The sequence below is a fragment of the Peromyscus leucopus genome, chromosome 8b (assembly GCF_004664715.2).
Source record: "Peromyscus leucopus breed LL Stock chromosome 8b, UCI_PerLeu_2.1, whole genome shotgun sequence".
Lineage (NCBI taxonomy): Eukaryota > Metazoa > Chordata > Mammalia > Rodentia > Cricetidae > Peromyscus > Peromyscus leucopus.
Window position 1 is genome coordinate 52,409,862 of NC_051086.1, and position 18,815 is coordinate 52,428,676.

The 18,815-nt window shown below is 50.5% G+C and overlaps 1 protein-coding gene across 1 annotated transcript in view; it reads right to left on the bottom strand.

The window, feature by feature from the left end:
* Nucleotides 1–18,815, bottom strand: part of Dnah2 (dynein axonemal heavy chain 2) — a 119,498-nt gene that overhangs the window by 54,526 nt on the left and 46,157 nt on the right. The window contains exons 21-38 of the mRNA XM_028869326.2: nt 16,762–16,962; nt 16,292–16,448; nt 15,705–15,879; nt 15,103–15,266; nt 12,805–12,966; nt 12,379–12,482; nt 8,784–8,940; nt 8,564–8,646; nt 8,277–8,457; nt 7,788–7,926; nt 4,840–5,057; nt 4,287–4,388; nt 3,667–3,792; nt 3,287–3,397; nt 2,806–2,994; nt 2,091–2,194; nt 1,808–1,997; nt 902–1,082 (exon numbers count right to left, since the gene is read on the bottom strand). Coding sequence (XP_028725159.1) covers nt 902–1,082; nt 1,808–1,997; nt 2,091–2,194; nt 2,806–2,994; nt 3,287–3,397; nt 3,667–3,792; nt 4,287–4,388; nt 4,840–5,057; nt 7,788–7,926; nt 8,277–8,457; nt 8,564–8,646; nt 8,784–8,940; nt 12,379–12,482; nt 12,805–12,966; nt 15,103–15,266; nt 15,705–15,879; nt 16,292–16,448; nt 16,762–16,962 — 2,744 coding nt within the window. The remainder of the gene's footprint in view (nt 1–901; nt 1,083–1,807; nt 1,998–2,090; nt 2,195–2,805; nt 2,995–3,286; nt 3,398–3,666; nt 3,793–4,286; nt 4,389–4,839; nt 5,058–7,787; nt 7,927–8,276; nt 8,458–8,563; nt 8,647–8,783; nt 8,941–12,378; nt 12,483–12,804; nt 12,967–15,102; nt 15,267–15,704; nt 15,880–16,291; nt 16,449–16,761; nt 16,963–18,815) is intronic.

Sequence of the window (18,815 nt, forward strand, 5' to 3'; positions counted from 1 at the left end):
TTTCCTTCCAGCTGAAACCACAGAGCTGCTGAGTTCTATATGGAGGCCACACCGGCCCTACAGAGCTCACAGCCGCGGCTCCGATCTGAGGTTTTATGCTCTCTTATACCCTTCCCCAGAGCTGTTCCCTCAATGAGGCGAGGGAACTCGATACATTAGGGAGTCTTTCATTTTCCAAACGGGAAGGAAGGCAGAGCACGGAGCTAGCCCACTGGGAAGACTAGGGCTCCACTGAGACACATAGTGGTTCTGGAGCCCTTCAGGGGGAACAGGAAGAGAAAAGACTTTCTCTTCTCCTTGTAGTTCCTGCTTCTCTTCCGCTGCTGGAATTTGGATCTGAAATGTCCCCTAAGGGCTTTGTTCCTGACACAACAGATTCAGAGGTGGAGCCTTCTAGAATCGATTAGACCAGATCACAGGGTCCTGACCTCATCAATGGGCTGTTCCTCACTGATCTACGTCTATTAATGGAAGGAAGCTTTAGAAAGTGTGATCTACATGAAAGAAGTAAAGAGTATACCTATGAACCAATGAATCTTCCTCTCCTCTCTCTCCCTGCCTCCCCCCCCCCTTCTCCCTGGTCACCGTGAAATGAGCAGTCCTGTCCCACCACACACCTCCTTCATGACATCCTGCCTCACCCTACCAAGGGCTCAAAAATGAAGGTCCACGGGCCGAGATGGTGAAACCAAAACCAACCTTTCTGCCTTAAGCTAAATCGTCCTCGGGGATTTTGTCACAGCCGTGGAAAGCTGACTAAGGCAGGTCTCTTTAGTCAAGTAGCTCTTAGCTGACTAAGCACTTTGACACAGAGGGAGGGAGAGGGAAGGACACAACACTTATCCCAGACACCCAGTTCTCACCCCCCTGCACCCCCATGCCATCAGTTCCTGCCACCTACCAGGATTCATGGTGATGAAGATCCCACAAGACCACACCAGATTTATTTCAAAGCCCTCAAAATGGAAACGGGTGAGGTTGGCAGTCAAGGCAGATAGGATGGACAGGATCTGCTGGGCCACCACGGACAACACCTCAATATTGATGCGGTTAAATTCATCAAAGCAGCCCCAGGCTCCAGTCTGTGGTGGGAGAGAGATTCAGGGTCACTGAAGCAGGAGAGGTGTCCTGAGGGGCTAGACCACAGATGAACACAAAGAGAGGTGCCCTGAGGGGCTAGACCACAGATGAACACAAAGAGAGGTGTCCTGAGATCCTAGACCACAGATGAACACAAAGAGAGGTGCCCTGAGGGCTAGACCACAGATGAACACAAAGAGAGGTGTCCTGAGATCCTAGACCACAGATGAACACAAAGAGAGGTGCCCTGAGGGGCTAGACCACAGATGAACACAAAGAGAGGTGTCCTGAGATCCTAGACCACAGATGAACACAAAGAGAGGTGCCCTGAGGAGCTAGACCACAGATTAACATAAAGATTAACACACTCTTCCTGAAAGTGCTTTGGTAGGAAAGGTGGCCTCAAAATAGGGGTTCAGGGGGACCAGAGTAACAGTGCCATAGCTTCTGGCCGGAGCTCTACATCAGACAGCAGCCAAAGCTGTGGTTGGGACCTGTGTGCACTGAGCAGCTCCTGGGTGCCGGAGCTTCTGTACATACTCAAGCATGCACTGTGAAAAACTCAGGGAGTGGAAGGAGTTTCACTTCTTTACTGTGATTGTAAGAACTACCCCAGGCAAGCTGTCTTGCAAGCTGCAAAGGTATAAACCAGATTTGAGTTTCGGTTGATTTTCAGGTACTAAAAGATGTGCAAAGGACCTTTAGGATGGGGAGGCAGGGTACTGACCTGGGCTAGTCCTGAGTACATTCTGCCCATGGACTTATAGTCCAGGCCCTCGGAGCAGTTGACCACAATGACGTATATCCCCAGCGCTTTGCCCAAGTCCTTGACCGTTTCCGTCTTCCCAGTGCCTGCTGGGCCTTTGGGTGAGCCTCCTCGGTGAAGGTGCAGGGCCGTGGTCAGCGTCATGTAACATCTGAGAATTTGGGACACGGCTCGGGTCCGACCCCTGGAAGACTGCTGTCTCTGCGGTCCCTCCCCCAGACACCCGTTCGTGCCCACGGCAGACCTGTCTGTCAGGGGGGTGATGACCAGCCGGCCAGAGTTCCCCAGGTACTCATAACCGTATTGGAACTGTGTGTTGGTCTGGCGGATTACACAGTCGTCAACATCCTGGGAAAACAGGACAGGAAGAGACAGGGATGGGTTTGGGGGGAAGAGCAGAGACAGAAACGGCTCCCTGTAGGGCTCAGAGAGGTCAGGGGGGCTGCAGGGAGATTAGGGATTCTGTTTTGGAGTTAAAAGGAGGGATGGTCTAGGGCCAAGACAGAAAATGGGTTCCTGACTGCATGTCCCCCCACCCAGTCCATAGAAACAGCTGCCTGGGCTCTGAGTCACTGCCAAGTGGCACCGTTAGGAAGAGTGCCTGGAATAGCTATTTGCCACTCCTGAATTGGGGGTGAGACAGAGAGGAAACTTGTAAGGAAGAAGCTGTGAAAGAATAGAGGGCTGGGTTAGAATACAGCACACAGCCGGGCGGTGGTGGCGCACACCTTTAATCCCAGCACTTGGGAGGCAGAGCCAGGCAGATCCCTGTGAGTTCAAGGCCAGCCTGGGCTACAGAGCAAGATCCAGGACAGGCACCTAAAGCTACACAGAGAAACTCGGTCTCGAAAAACCAAAGGATAAGAAAAAAAAAAAAAAGGCTATAGCACACAGCCATGAGTGAAAAGCATCATGGGTCAGTTGGGGATGAGAGAGCGGCGCGTCGACCCATCTGACACCTTCTCCCAGTAGAAGCGAAGCTGGCTCAGCCAGTCAAACGCATTGACGTCCATGAGGCCGCTCTTGTACAGCTTCTCCAGCACGTCCCGAGCGTGGATTTCTATCGTCACCAGAGCCACGATTTTAAGCCTCATGATCTTGGTCAAGTTCCCCCTGATGGCTTCCGAATACTTATTTAGTATTGACACCTGTGGAGTGGGCAACAGGCAAGAACAGATTGAGCAGTGTAGCCAAAGCTGGATGACACCACATCCTGACCTGACGTCACCTCCGGCTCCGCGCCAATCCCTACAATTCCTATGCCCAGCATCTTCTCAGGAGAGCCTGCCTCTGTGCACACTGTACGGTCCCCAGCGTTTCTGTCCCAGAGCACCCTTGTTCTGGCTCATTCCGACCAGCTCATGTCCAGCTCTGGCTCTAGTCACTACCTACACCCCAGTTCCAACTCCAGGTCTGTCCCACACTTGAAGAGCTCCCCACCTGCTTCTTCTTCATGACCTTGAGAATTTTCTTGTCTGAGCGCTCCTTAGCGGTCATCAGGCACTTGGTGACATCAGCTGTCCACTGGATCTGACTAGCTGCAATCACCATCTGAGGTGGGTACAGAAGATGATTCCCAGGCCCTGCCTTTAGCCACCTACACAGCCCCTTCTTGAGTTCCATCTTCTTCCAGAACCCAGTGTTACTATGCCCAGTCTGCCCTGAAGGACAGCACATGCATCTTGGGTCGAGAGCCCCGGTTCCATTACATAGAGTGCGAGAGCCAAGCCTGGAGGGAGGAGCAGGAAGCCCTGGAGTCTGTCTGTCCACGTGCTGCTCTGTTAGCTCCACCGTCCCCCACTGGTGTGGCCCCAGCTCACCTGGCCAGCCCAATCTTTGACCCATTTGTCCCTCTTGTTGAGAAACTTCTTGAGGGCCAATCGGCAGTTCCGAAGCAAATCCCTCAGGGTCGTCCTCATGGCCCGTTCCACATCACCAAGCCAGGCCTAGGGAGAAGGAAGTAACTAACACAAGGGCTCTGTTGAAGGGCCGGTGGCTGAGGTTCCCCACGAGAAGGCGCAGGGGAAATAAGACTGCGGGGAGTGGGGGGGGGGGCAGGCAATATCGGGCACAGGTCTCCAAAGGACATGAAGGCAGGAGGCCGAGGGCTGGAGCACTGATGGAAACTTAAGTTTAAGGAGGGGTGAAAATGTCAAGTCCATGCCTGACTGAAGAAACAGCAACCACAAAGCAAGCTCATCTCCCTTCGTGGAAATGGACTCTCCTCATGGAGCCGAACTTACTCTCTTTCTTTGATTTTTTTGAGACAGGGGTTTCTCTGGGTAGCCCTGGCTGTCCTTAACTGGCTTTGTAGCTCAGGCTGGCCTCAAACTCAGAGATCCGCCTGCCTCTGCCTCCCGAGCGCTGGGATTAAAGGTGTGGTCAAGCAAACTTTCTAATCAAAAGACAGTTTGCTTCTAAGACCTTTGCCACCACTCACCTCCACAGGTCCTTCTAGAAGTACTGGGTGGAGGAAATCAATGTACTCGCCATCACCTGAAAACATTCCCACGGCTTCCCATTTGCTGCTGGAGCCCCCAACCTGGAGAAGAGAGAAGTCGTCCGTCTCCGGGCCTCACTCTTGGCAAACTTCTATAGCAGTGGTTCTCAGTCTTCCTAAGGCTGCGATCCTTTAATACAGCTCCTCACGTTGTGGTGACCCCCACCATAAAACTATTTCTGTTGCTACTTCATACCGTAATTTTGATACTGTTATGAATTGTAATGTAAGTACCTGGTATTCAACCCCCAAGGGGGTTGAGACCCACAGGTTGAGAACGACTGTTCTACAAGCATTTGCGCCCTTTAAAGGTAATTCCTTCTCTTTACTCCTCTCAATATTACCAGTTCTGGAAACTTCTATGTGAGGATCTACAATCATTAAGTAATGCCACCGTCCTGCTAGGAGAGTGTGGTCCCTTCCAAAGCCTGGAATGCCTTGACCTCGCTGTTCCTCCCCAGCCCTCACTCCCATCGTGGCCACCTCTGCCGACCTTTTGGATTCTCAGCAGCTTGATGTTGTCAAAGCATTTTTTGAGGTGTGGCTGCACAGCCTCCGGGTTCCGGGACTGGCCCAGAATCTCCAGCAGGTCATCATTGGACAGGAAATAGAAGCGAGGAAACGCGTGGCGCTTGGTCTCTAAGTACATGTCCAGAGACTTCTGGATGTCTTCCAGGATCGAGTTCATTTCTATCAGTGTTTCCAGGAGGTCTGAGGAGAAGGTGATGAGTAACATTTGACGGCCTCCCCTGCTGCCCTGAGGAGATCTGGAGTGCCCAGCTCTGCTCACAGCTCTTGAGTCTGAGGTACAGATTGCCATAAGGGCTTTTGGAGACAGAGAGATCCCCAATCCCTATGCATACTTATCCCACTCTCTTCATGACTACATATGGAGAGCTCACACATTAGTAACTAGGCGTCCTATGAGGTGACTCCATTTCTCACCAGTCTTTAGAACAACAGTCCTATTACACCTAAGAACTTGGAGCTTCACTGTTCAGCTCAAGAGTTTCTGAAAATTAAAAATGACTCTGCAGTTGACACGATCCAGCAAGCCCAGTCGTCAAAGACATCGCAGGCCCACAACGAAAGCAATCGTGACACAGAGCAGAGGCCACTCAACTAGGAGGCCACGGCCACCACGGTGACGGTGATGGTCTTTACCTCACTAGCACTTTCATTAACATCATTGAATTTTGATCTCTTTGCCTGTGAAATAGCTGTAAGAGCCAACACAAACCCAGGGCTAGTCAAGAGACTCCCAAAACATGCAGCCTACTGCTGTTGCCCTGGGTTATCTTCCAGAGGTGGAAGGTGAGTTGTTGAAAACACTGTGTACTTCAGAAACAGGACACAGAAACCCCTGAGCTGGAACTGACCTAAACAACCCCTGAGGACTGGCTTTCATAGTTGCAGGAGGCACCACGCAAGCTTCCAAAGGAGGAAGGTAACCAATAGTCCTACCCAGCTACGACACCTATGAACCACATCAAGTCACATGGCGTGACAGCCCCAAGAGTGCAGTCGGGGCACCGTACCTTGGCAGTAACCAACAGCTCTCTAATTAGACTTACGACCCACTCAACAAAAGAGAAACCATGCCTGGTTCTGGAAACCTAGCTAACTAGTACCTGTTGTCAATGAAGTTGTGGTTATTGGAGGACAGTCGACAACCACTAATTTACTAACCCACCATAATCCCTAACAACAATCTACAAACATGTGTCCTTATAACCTCATCCCTCATCAAGGAAACTTCTCTTTGCAACAGATGGAGACCATTACAGAAAACGACAACCAGTTAGAATGCAGAGCTGTGGAGCCCAGTCCCAGGGGACACATCTATAAAACACTCTCCCATCTAGGGCTTAGGGAACGTTGCAGAAGAGGGGGTGGAAAGACTGTAAGAGGATCAGGGAGTGTGCTGTGAGATTGTGTGTCCTAGTAACAGCACAAGCTACACTCAGAAAGTCTCACCAACATGACTGCCCAAATGTGATCTGAAAAAAGGTTGATACCAATGAACATACCAAACTGGTTGGAGAAAAGCCCTTGAGGCTTCAACCCTACATAAAGACCTACAGGCAACTGAGGAAAACTGGGAGCGGGAGAGGTGTCCTTTCCCAGGGAGGAGGCCTCTCCCAGGGAGGAGCACAATCAGTTGTCCAGAGCCAAATGGTCAGCCCTGAAAACGTACATACAAGTAACATGATATGGATGGAACAGGTTATAATGAGGAACATATATGTGTATATACATATACACATGCTATAAGAATTAGTGAACAAAGAGGTCATGAATATGAGGGAGAGCAGGAGGAGTAGGTGGGGTGGGGGCTTGGAGGGAGAAAAAGGAAAGGAGAAATGTCCCAACTAAATTACAATGTCAAGAATAAAAAGATAAAATAAATAAGGTAAAGTGATAGAGGAAGACATCCAAAGTCAACCGCTGGACTCCTGACCTCTGGCACACACATGCACACACCCACATGTGTACACAAAACCCACAAATACTACACAAATCCACACACCCATACACTCACAGAAAGTGCAGGGTCCAAACTCAAGATTGTGTTCTTGAAGTAAACTATCTTAAAAAGAAAAGAAAAAAGTTCTACCACAAAAGCCAAGTTGAGATTTTCAACAAGGTGTGTTCATGTCTGTAAACTCCCAGAAATCTTAGCTTCCTCCCAGTCCACCTCCCTACCTCTTGGAGTTTTCCCCATGTCTTCCCACATTCTGTCCTTTGAAAGAAAGCACCAATGATTGTGAGTGTGAACCTTCAAGCAGATAGAGTATCTGCAGGCTACTGGAATCTTTGGATAACCCCAGGTGACCCCTGGAGGTCACAGCAAGACTTGGAAACCATGGTCCAGATGCTTGTTGCATATATCCAACAATGGGATCATAGTTTGTGTGGCTTTGTGAGTTAGTCCATTTACCTAGCTCACTTGACTGCAAGCAGTCACTGAGACTCAGCTTGAGAAGAGCAGTTTTCAGTGAGGGCTGCTGGGACCAGTGCTGGTAACCCAGCACCCCCTGCTGCACTGAGAGGGTCCCTGCTCCTTCACAGTCCTTCCCAAAACTCCCCCGACAGATGAAGAAACTGCAGTGTGCCGGGAGCAAGCTGCCAAGTGCACGGGACCAATAAAGCCTGTGTTGGGTTTTGAACCCAAAGCTAATTCTGTAGCCCATGCTCCAAAGCAGTATATGATATTCCACTTAAGTATTAGTTTATCTTGATGTACTGCAAAAATGATAATAATTAGTAATAACATCGATGACTAATATTAGCAAATTGCTCACAGTAGCAATGGTATAAACATAACTGCTAATGATAGTGACGACGGAATCGTTTTCAGTGATGAAGCATGAGGCCGTGACCTCACAAGGGCACAGACCCAGGGACAGCTGTCGGAGCAATTGCCCATGGAGCTCTCACCTGGGTAGTGGGTGCTCCGGAGGGCATTGCTGTCTTTGCTCATCCGGTCCATGATGGCTTTCCAGTTGTTATTGACCTGGTCAAACAGGGCGGACTCATTGGGCAGCTGCTTTCGGATGTCTTCTCCGATGAAGATATTCTGAGGGACATGGCAGTGGGACGAGAGACCGTTTCTCACACACCCTCCACACTCTGCCCCCTGTTCCCAGACCACTGCATAGACTAGCTGGACTATTAGAAACCCTGGCAAGATGCCCAAGCGCCAGAAGCCACGTTGGGATCGGGAATTCAAGACAGAGCCCAAGAGGAAAATGGAAATCTGTAAGAATGGAGGCTTGCCTGGGTGGGAATGTGAGAGACACAGACAAGAGTCCAAAGGCCGAGTCTCAGAGGTGGGGGAACGACACTCACACCAGACCGGTTTCTAGGCTCCCACACACAGAGGAGCTGACACAGGGTGGGGAGAGCCCAGGCCCTGTGGGTTCTGACCTCCAGGTACATCCACTGGCGCTGCACCGTGAGCACCATCTCGATCACTTCCAGGATGAGGGAGAGGCAGCGCTCCCAGTGGTCCACGTCCTTCTCGAAGGCCTTCACGAATCGCGAGGCCTTCATGGTTGACAGGGCCACCTGGTTATCCTCCAGTGCCTGGAATACTTCTTCGGTGCCCCTGCGGCACAAAGGCTACAAGTCATTTTCCACACCCACCTGTCAGTACATTAGCCTCACTCTGCAGCTCAGGCCACAGGAGCCAACCTCATCTGGAGCCCCTCTACCTGAGCCGGTGATGGCCCTTGTCCTTGTAGGGTACTATGTCGAGCTGAATCACGTCCCAGGTTTTGGCAATGTTTTGTAATCCCTGTGAAGAGAAATTGGAGGACGGAGTAACCATGTATCTAGTGCACAAAAGTGAGAGGAGCCTGGGAGGGGCCCTCAACTGTGGCAGGGTTGGAAGTTGGCACCCAGGAGGCTGGGGAGGTATGGATGGCATCATACCACTTCTATGGCCAGCTCTTTGGTTGCAGAGGCAGAGATCTCCCCTATTTTCTCCACATGCTGATCCATGCCAAGCTGCACAATCTGTTCCAAGGTGAAGCTTTCCGATTCCTGATCAAACTCGCGCTGGATTTCGTCTTTGACCTGGTCCCAGTGCCTGCAGCCCAGAACAGGAAGTCTGAGCTGGAGGCCAGCTTGAGGGCCTACTAGCAAGTGTCAGTCAATCCCTGGGGTTGTTAATGTGACTCAGTCAAGATCTTGCTTAGCCTGTGTGAGCCTCAGTATTCCACACCCAAGCACCGCTTAACAAAACAAAAAAAAAATCGTTCCTCTTTCTTCCCACTGGAACTTTATAATTCTGGCTATTTGTTAATTCATGATTCAACAGATCTTGCTAAATAGGCTCTAAGGTGCAATCTTAGACACCATGGGGAATACAGAGATTGATGTGTTAGTTCTCCAGGAGTTAATTCTCTGGAGATGGAGTGAAGGCAGGTGTGCGCACGAACACTCACTGCCTCAGGGCAGGTCTGTGACAGGTCACGTGCTGGGCTAGGTGCTTCACATGCACCTCTGTCTGTAACTCTTCCAACCACTCCACACGGGAACTGCCATTATCCCATTTACAGATGAGGAAACTTGAGATTAGAGAGCTTAATAACGCATCAATTGAGGGGTTAGGTTAGGCTCACCCACATAACACTCAGGTAAAACATTGCCCGAAAGACTGTCCTGGAGGTTCACAAACACCAAAAGTTTCCTCCTAAATGTACACTGACCTAAAGATGACTTACCAACCATTTATTCTGCCCCGAACGCTCACTGTAATCCCTCCTCATCTAATATAGTCTTGGTCCACTAAAGGATTGAACTTGGGAAACTTGTTGTCAGAAGACGAATAACAAATGTGCTTGTGATTTTGAAACAGGCCACGCTTTCTTAAACTAGGCTCAAAGGCAAAACATTTTGGCTACAACAAAATAAAACTTTTTTGGATTAAAAAGAAATAAGTCTTAGCCGGGCAGTGGTGGTGCACGCCTTTAATCTCAGCACTCAGGAGGCAGAGCCAGGGAGATCTCTGTGAGTTTGAGACCAGCCTGAGCTACAGAGTGAGATCCAGGACAGGCACCAAAGCTACACAGAGAAACCCTGTCTCAAAAAATTTAAAAAAAAAAAAAGAAAGAAAGAAAAAATGAAATAAGTCTTAGTTATAATAGGTAACGTAAAGCAGGAGGAGGCAGAGGGGACGTGAGGACAGAGGCAGAGGACACACACTCAGTGTCTGACCGCCCAGGACAGCACACAGGAGACAGGGTAGACTGGACACAGGAGCCTCACGCTGACTGCAGCGACAGCCGAGGTGTGGGCGGAGTCAACCCGAGTGCGCGTCAACTATGGTCAACTGCCGAATGGAAAAGAAGACGTGGTATCTGCACGTGCTGGAAAACCATCCAGCTTTTAAAAAAGAAGAAACATAGGATGTGGTAGCACACGCCTTTAATCCCAGCAGAGGCAGGCAGATGTCTGTGAGTTCAAGGCCAGCCTAGTCTATCTACAAAGCCAGTTCTAGATCAGCCAGGGCTACATAGTTCTTGTCTAAAAAAAAGAAGAAAGAGGAAGAAAAGGGAAGAGGCGAAAGAGGAGGAAATCCCTACCATTTTCAACAGCTTAGATGAATGTGAAGGACTTCATGTTAAGTGAAGCAAGCCAGCACAGGAAGGTGAATCCTGCATGACCTTATTTAGATACACAATCGAAAACAGCCACATTCATACAGGCAGGGGAGAGCACGGTAGTTCCAGGGAGAGACGTCAAAGGCTAGGAGCCTCAGCTAGACAGAAGGAGCAAGTTCATGAGATCCATTATACTGCAACAATGTATCACAGCTATGAAAAGAACTAGGTAAACCTTTAACAGTATTTTAAAATTAGGTAGGGGTGGTATGGGCACATGAAAGTAGGTGCCCTCAGAGCCCAAGGTGCTGGACCCCCCTGGAGCTGGAATTACATGGAGTTGTGAGCGCCTGACGTGGAGGCTGGGAATGGAACCCGGGTCCTCAGGAAGAGCTGTGCTTCACCACTGGTGACATCTCTCCAGCAGGAATTTTCTTTTCATTCTTTCTTTTTGTTTGTTTGTTTTTGGGTTTTTGTTTGGTTGGTTGGTTGGGTTGTTTTTTTTTTTTCTTCAAGACAGGGTTTCTCTGTGTAGCTTTGCGCCTTTCCTGGAACTCACTTGGTAGCCCAGGCTGGCCTCGAACTCACAGAGATTTGCCTGGCTCTGCCTCCCAAGTGCTGGGATTAAAGGTGTGTGCTACCACCACCCGGCCCTTTTTTCTTTTAATAGATTTATTCATTTTATTTTATGTGTGAGTGTTTTGCCAATGTTTGGTGACCGAGGGGGTCAGAAGAGGGTACTGGGTCCTCTGGAACTGTAATTACAAATGGTTCTGAACTGCCATGTAGGTGCTGGGAATTGAACCAGGGTCCAAGTGCTCTTAATTGCTGAGACATCTCTCCAGCCTCTGACCTAGGTAGGTTCTTACATCTATAACTGTTCCTAAATATAAAGGGGACATGTTGGAGCTGGGTTGCACCTCCACACTCAGCCTAAGAATAAATTTTAAGGTTTGGTGAGGTAGCTCCCTGGGTAAAAGCAATTCTGCTCAAGCATGAGGCCCTGAGTTCAGATCCCAGCATGGCTATAAAAGGCTAGCCATGACCAAGTGTGCCTGTAACTCCAGTAGTGGGGAATGAGGGAGACGCCTTCACACACATATACACAGACACACGCACCCCTCCACCCACAGATGAACACATAGCCCCCCCAAAGTAAATCTCCAATATTCTTTCCACAAAAGTAAAAGAAGCAAGTGTGTGAGGGGTTACATATGCTAATCACGTCTGTAGTTCTCCCACAGCGTATATAGCCTTCAAGACATCATTCTGTACATTATAAAGACATGCCTTTTTGTCAAATAAAAAAACAAATTTGGAGCCAGCGAGATGGGTCAGCAGGGAAAGTCTGAGCTTGATCCCCAGGCAGGGCCCATATAGCGGAGAGAGAACCAACTTCCACAAGTTGTCCTCTGACCTCTACACTGGAGCTGTGGTGCACCACACACACACACACACACACACACACACACACACATACACACACACACACACACACACACACACACACACACACACGATAAATAATAAATAAGTGTAATTAATTAGTTTTAGGTCAATTTGGGCTAGTGCTATGGCTTAGCAGTACAGTGCCAACATTCCCAAGCCCCGGGGTCACTCCCTAGGGAGATGACGCCGTGGATGAACGTGCTTGATGCCCAAGAGTGAGGACCAGGGTTCGGATCCACAGAGCCCAAGAACAGGCTGGGCAGGTAGGGCAGTTGTGAAAAGTGATCGAAAAGGACATAAAATAACTTCAACACATGGGTATGCATGCCCAGGTAAGGAAGCACACACGCTACACACATGCATACACATGCAGGAAAGAAAAAAATGAGGAAAAATGAATTCCTTGGGCAAACTGAAAGGTCCAGGAGAGGGTAGAGACCAGAGAGGGCAGAGCTGGGCAGGGGCAGCCTCACCTCTCTCGGAGGGCTGGGTTTCGCAGGTCTGAAATGAGGGGCATGGTCCTCTTGAACTGCTCTATTTTGGAGCGAGTGGTTTCAATAATATCCCAGTTTCGGTCCTGAGCAAAAATGGGAAACATCAAATGAATAAAAAAATAGGGCTGGAGAGATGGCTCTGAGGTTAAGAGCACTGGTCCTGAGTTCAATTCCCAGCAACCACATGTGGCTCACAACCATTTATCACATGATCTGGTGCCCTCTTCTGACCTGCAGGCATACATGCAGACAGAACACTGTATACACAATAAATAAATAAATAAATAAATCTTTTTCTTTTCTTTTTTTTTTTAAATGGAAACATCAGAAGACCCACGGCACTGGAGCCCGCCCACTTCCTCAGCTGGGGCAGGGCCATCTTGCCTCCCATCCTGTCCCACGTACCTTATACTCTTTGGCTAGTCTTGTGAGACGGCGATACAGCCCATGGGCCATGGACTCCATGGCCTCGGTCTGCAGCGTCAGGAAGCAGCCTGTCTTCCACTGGTTCCAGCTCTCCTCCCAGTCCCGCGTGATCTCCCACACTTGCTGGAGTGCATCCAGCTCCTGTCGGGAGCAGGCAGACAGACGGAGAGCCCTCCGTCGGCACGGCAGCCCTCCTGACAGCCCACTCGGGCCCTTCCTTCACTTGTCCATCTGAGGATGGTGCTGCCTCTGGGTTCACATTTTCCCTCCACTCTCTTTGCCTCGAGGGCTTGTCAAATGCTAAGCGTGTGAGAAGCTCCTCAACACTGAGTCTTAGGAAAATGCAAATGAGAACCCCAGTGTGATCCCACTTCACACCCGCTGTGGCTAGAACAGCAACACCGTAAAGGGAAACGCGTGTTGGCAAGGATACCCAGAAAACATAGGAATGCTCATCCATTTGCTAGTGGGAACGCGAAACGGCATGGCTGCTGTGGAAAACTGCTTGGCTGTGCCTCAAAAACTTAGAGCATTGTCATAGCATCTAGTGATTTTGTTGCTAGGCTTACACCCACAACAATTAGGAACAGGTGTCCGAACAAACTCAAGTACACGCACGTGCGTAGAAACCCTACTCACTATGGGGAAAGAGCAGAAATGACCTCACATACCTATCAGCTGGTGGGTGGGTGAACGAACAATGGAATATTAGTGAGCCATAAAAAGGAATGGAGCCGGGTGATGGTGGCGCACGCCTTTAATCCCAGCCCTCGGGAGGCAGAGCCAGACTGATCTCTGTGAGTTTGAGGCCAGCCTGGTCTACAAAGTGAGTTCCAGGACAGGCACCAAAACTACACAGAGAAACCCTGTCTCGAAAAACCAAAAAAAAAAAAAAAAAAAAAAAAAAAAAAGGTATGGAATACTGATACACGCTGTAACATGCATGAGCTGTGGAAACACTATGTGAATGAAAGAAATCAGAGACAAAGGACCCCACGGTCCCACTGGCAGGTACTATCCAGGACGGGCAGATGTATACACATAGACAATAGGGTAATAGTTGGCATGGGCTAGAGGAGAGCGGATGGAGGGTGTCTGCTGATAGGAACACGAATTCCTCTTGTGGTAATGAAGTCAATTTGTTTGGGGTTTTTAAATCATTCTTAGAATATCTTTTTTCTAAAGATTTATTTTTTATGTTGTGAGTATAGATGTCTTGCCTGCATGTATGTCCATGCACCGTGTGCATGTAGTGTCATAGGGTCCAGAAGAGGACATTGGAATCCCTGGAACTGGGATTACAGGCTATGTGAGCCTCCAAGTGGGTACTGGGAACCAAACCCAGGCCCTCTGGAAGAGCCGCTGAGGTGGCTGAATAAGAAAGGCCCCCACAGGCTCGTGTATTTGAATGTCTAGTCATCAGGGAGTGGAACTGTTTGGGAAGGATCAGGAGGTGTGGCCTTGCTGGAGGAAGTGTGTCAGTGGGGTGGGCTTTGACATTTCCAAAGCCCAAGCCAGGCCCAGTGGCTTCCTCTTTCCTGACATCTGTGAATGCGGATGTAGATCTCTCAGCTACTTCTCCAGCACCATGTGTGCCTGCATGTCCCCATGGTCCCCACCATGACTGACCCCCTGAAACTGTAAGCCAGCCCTCGGTCAAATGCTTTCTTTTCTAAGAGTTGCCCTGGTCATTGTACCTCTTCACAGCAATGGAACTCTCAACCACGGAGCCATGTCTCCTGATGTGTGTGTGTGTGTGTGTGTGTGTGTGTGTGTGTGTGTGTGTGAGTGAGAGAGAGAGAGAGAGAGAGAGACAGAGACAGAGAGACAGAGACAGACAGACAGAGACAGAGAGAGACAGAGACAGAGAGACAGAGAGAGAGAGAGCCACTGGGCACAAGCGGAGGTCAGACCACAGCTGTAGGAAGTCATTCTTGCCCTCCACCTTTACACTTAGGATTAGGAGGCAAGCTCTGTGCCCTCTGAGCCATCTCAGTGACCCTGTGGGAATGTTTTGAAATGGAGACCAAGGCGACAGCTTATGCAGCACCAGGAATAACCTAAATGCCACCACATTGTTTTAAATGGCGGTCTAATGTGTGAATTTTTACCTCAGTTTTAAAAAAAAAAGCGAACAAACAAACAAACAAACAAAAAACCCCACAAAGCTGCTCACGAACTCCTCTGCCTGGCCCCAGCCATTCCCAGGCCCTCAGAACCCTGTCCTGACCCTGCCACTTTTCCCCGGTTTCCACGGGGCCCAGCTCAACACAGCACCTTCTCCAGGTTCTGGAGGTCCTTGGAGACGGGCTGCTCGATCTTGAAGATGCCCAGGTTGGAGCGGAGGTTGTTCTCCTCTTCCCGCATGGCCATCAGCATGGCGCGCACCTGTGCGATCTGATCCAGAGCAGCCGTGTGGCCCACCGCGCTGGTGAACGGCCCTGTGGGAAGTCAAGGCAGGCTCTCGGGTCCATGGCCTCTTGAAAGGCCAGACTGTGGCTCTCTCAGCGGAGTGGGCAGATCCCACTGCTGCCCCCATGAGAGAGCAAAGGGAAGGAGAACGGGGAGAATGACGGGTTGTCTTAGCAAAAATCACCAGACTCCACTTTGGCATTGACAGGGCTGAAGGACAGGAAGTCAGTGTAAGGACACAGGAGAGGTTGCTGGCCCGGGCCTTCCAACGGGAAACCCGTGGCCCCAGGTGAGCTCATTCCGTCCCCTCAAAGTTCGTTCCTTTTCCTGAGCTGTCCACCCTCTTCTCCTCGCCCCAAATCTCCCGGTGCCACACACACACCCCATCTATTTTCACCTCCCCAGGACAGGAACGCTGAAGTCACAAAACCAAGACTAAAGGAGGAAGAGAGGTGGGTAAGGAATACCTTTGACCTCAAAGTCTTCCAGAAGGTTGTGTGCCTTCTTCTTAAAGTCATCAGCCGAGTGGATGAGGCCGGTCTTGAATTTCTCCTTGTGTCTCTTCAGCATCTGCTCACTGTCCAGCAGTATTTGTTGGAAGGAGACCCACTCTCCATTGAGACTCTCTAGCATCTCCAGGACCTGGGAAGGACGGAGGACAGAATGACCCACAGGCAGGAGGCGTCCATCTATGTAGACAACACTCTTCCAGTGAGCCACTACCCAGCTCTCCATCAGTTAGCAGCCTCCTTCTGCCCCTCCAGACCAGAGTTCCTAAACAGAGCCTGTGCGTGCGTGTGTGTGTGCGTGCGTGCGTGCGTGCGTGCGTGCGTGCGTGTGTGTGTGTGTGTGTGTGTGTGTGTGTGACTGATCCTGAAGAAACCAGTCTAAAAGAAGTCCATAAACTGAAGGGAACTATTGTTTGAGTTGGCCTTGGTCCTCAGGAGTTCTGAATCTCCCTCACTTCTCTGCATGGCCCCTGATGGCCCAAGGTCCTCCATGTTGCCACTGCCATGCGCTTGACTTGGGTAGACCAAACACTGTGGGAACTTACACTGTCTGGAACCGGCACCTCATACTTCTCCAGAATGGTGAACTGCTCGTGGATGGGAGGGATCTGAGTCTCCAGGTTGGGTAAGTCATGCTGCAGGGTGTCCATGAGCTGTAAACTGGCCCCCAGTTCCTCCAGTGTTTGGGGAGGGCGGCTGATTCTAAAAAGCAGCAAGAGAGTATTGGTGGTGGAGAGCACATCCCTAGACACACTCACATGTACACACATACACACACGTGCACACACGTGTGCGCACACTCACATGCACACACGCACAAACACGCAGCGCACACTCACATGTACACACACGTGTGCGCACTCACGTGTACACACACGCACAAACATGCACGCATGCACATGTGTGCACACACTCAGATGTACACACATACACACATGTGCGCACACACTCACACTCGCACACACGCACGCACACGTGCACAAACACGTGCACACATGCCCAAGCCAAGCCTTACTTCTCGGCGTTGTCCTTCAGATAGGTGTGCAGATCCATCAGGCGCCCGGCGGCCATCTCCTTGAGCAGGGTGGTGAACTTATTCTGCCACTCATTACAATGCTGCACCAGTGAGAACTTGAGGTGTGAGCAGTCCAGCAGAACGAACTGAATGTTGAGCACCGTCTCCTCCTTCTGCACATTGTTGGCCACCTCCGTGTAGCTGCAAGAGCCCCGGGTCTGCTCAGAGGGTTTTACTCCTTCACAGGTGACCCCAACACCACCTCCCCAACCCTTACTCTCTCAATTCCTTCCACCCAAACCTACACTTCTAGACAGTTCTATTGCCAGGTGTCACCCAGGCCAACCCATCCTGACAGACTGCTGTGGGTGGTCACATCACCTTCCCAAGTACTGGACAGCACCAATCAGCAGTCACAACCTTTCCTGGGGTCCCACAGCCTTGGAGTAGCCCAGGCTGGAGCTGGGCTCACACCACATGGCTTCTAGCTCAGTCGCCTCTAGCAGTTTGGTTAAGGAGATAGAGTTTTTGCATTTTACCAGGCTGGCCTCAAACTCCTGAACACAAGTGGTGTTCCTGCCTCAGCTTCCTGTAGTTGGAACTACCGATGGACCGACCCTGCATGCTTTTCTTCTGGGACTGGGACTATCCTGAGCCTTTGTTTCCTCGTCCATAACGTAGTGGTGGCCACAGGACAGCATCAGGGGACAGGCTGCCGCATGGAAGGCCCTCTGTCTGCCTCCGGTCCTGTGTCCATGCCTTGGCCTGTCCGCTTTGTGGGGACACACTAAAGGGCTCCCATCTGTACTCAGTCCCTGCTCTTTCCTCCCGCGCCCCATCTCTGCCTGATGAAAGCCTACCCCTCTTAGGACACACAGCCTCTCAGGTACCGTCTTCACGAAACCTTTCCTGGTACCTCTGGCCAGAAATCCTCTCTTTCCGCTTTACTGTGATTTCAAAATTCCCCAGAGGTCTGTGTGCTAAGTTCCAGTCTGTAGCCTGGCACTACCATGAGTTGGTGGAAATCGGTGAACCAAGGAGAGAGTCTTCCCATCACTGGGGTTACGCCTTGGAGGGTCCCACACCCCCCAGCTCTGTCTCTCCTTTATTCTATGCCGTGAGGTTTATGGCCTTGCATCCACTACAGTGTACATCTACAAGCCCAAAGCAGTGGTGTCCACTGGTCAAGGTCTAAAATTTCCCCCAACTGTGAACCAAAACAAAACTCCTTTCTGAATAGGTTGGTTTTCCTCAAGTATTTTTATAGTAATAGACACCGACCGAACTGCTCCCCCCCCCCCCCTGCAGCTGAGCTGGTACAGTCACAGCCGGTGCCTTACAAGCTTCCAGAGTTCATACGTACGTATGTACGTATACTCATACACATGTACACTGAATAACCTCACAGCATCCTACTATAGGTTACATAATATCTATCGCACAGGAAACTGAGGCCTGGGGAATCCGAAACCCTGCCCGAGAGTACATAGCCAGGCAGTGTTGGGGCTGGGCCCAGGCCTTCCTAGCATGCCAAGGCACCCACCCTCACGGCCACGCATTTGTCTTCCTCACTACGTTATTGCCCCTGAGGAGAAAGACCTGTGGATTTCTCTTCTTTCTTTTAAAAAGTCTTCATGGCCCATAGGAGATTTGTACTGAATAAATGAATGGCCATGGCCAGGGGACCATGAAAAGATGGCAGTCACTTCACAGTCAGAACTTAAGAATCCTCTTTCGTTTAGCTCCAGCCCGTCACCTTAGGGTTGTCAGAGTGGAAGGTCTCCCCTCTCTGCCCCCCACTCCTGCCTCCTGCCTCCCTCCCCCCCCCGTTTCCCTTTTTTTAAGGCATGGTCTTGCTGTGCATCTCAAGCCGCACACTACGGCCCCCCCCCCCCCCCGTTTCCCCTTTTTTTAAGGCATGGTCTTGCTGTGCATCTCAAGCCGCACACTACGCTGCTCCTGTTGCAGCTCCCACGGGCTGGGATTACGGAACGAGCCAGGACACCAGCTCCTCTACCTTTTCCGTCGCTAGCCTCCCTCCTCCCCACAACCCT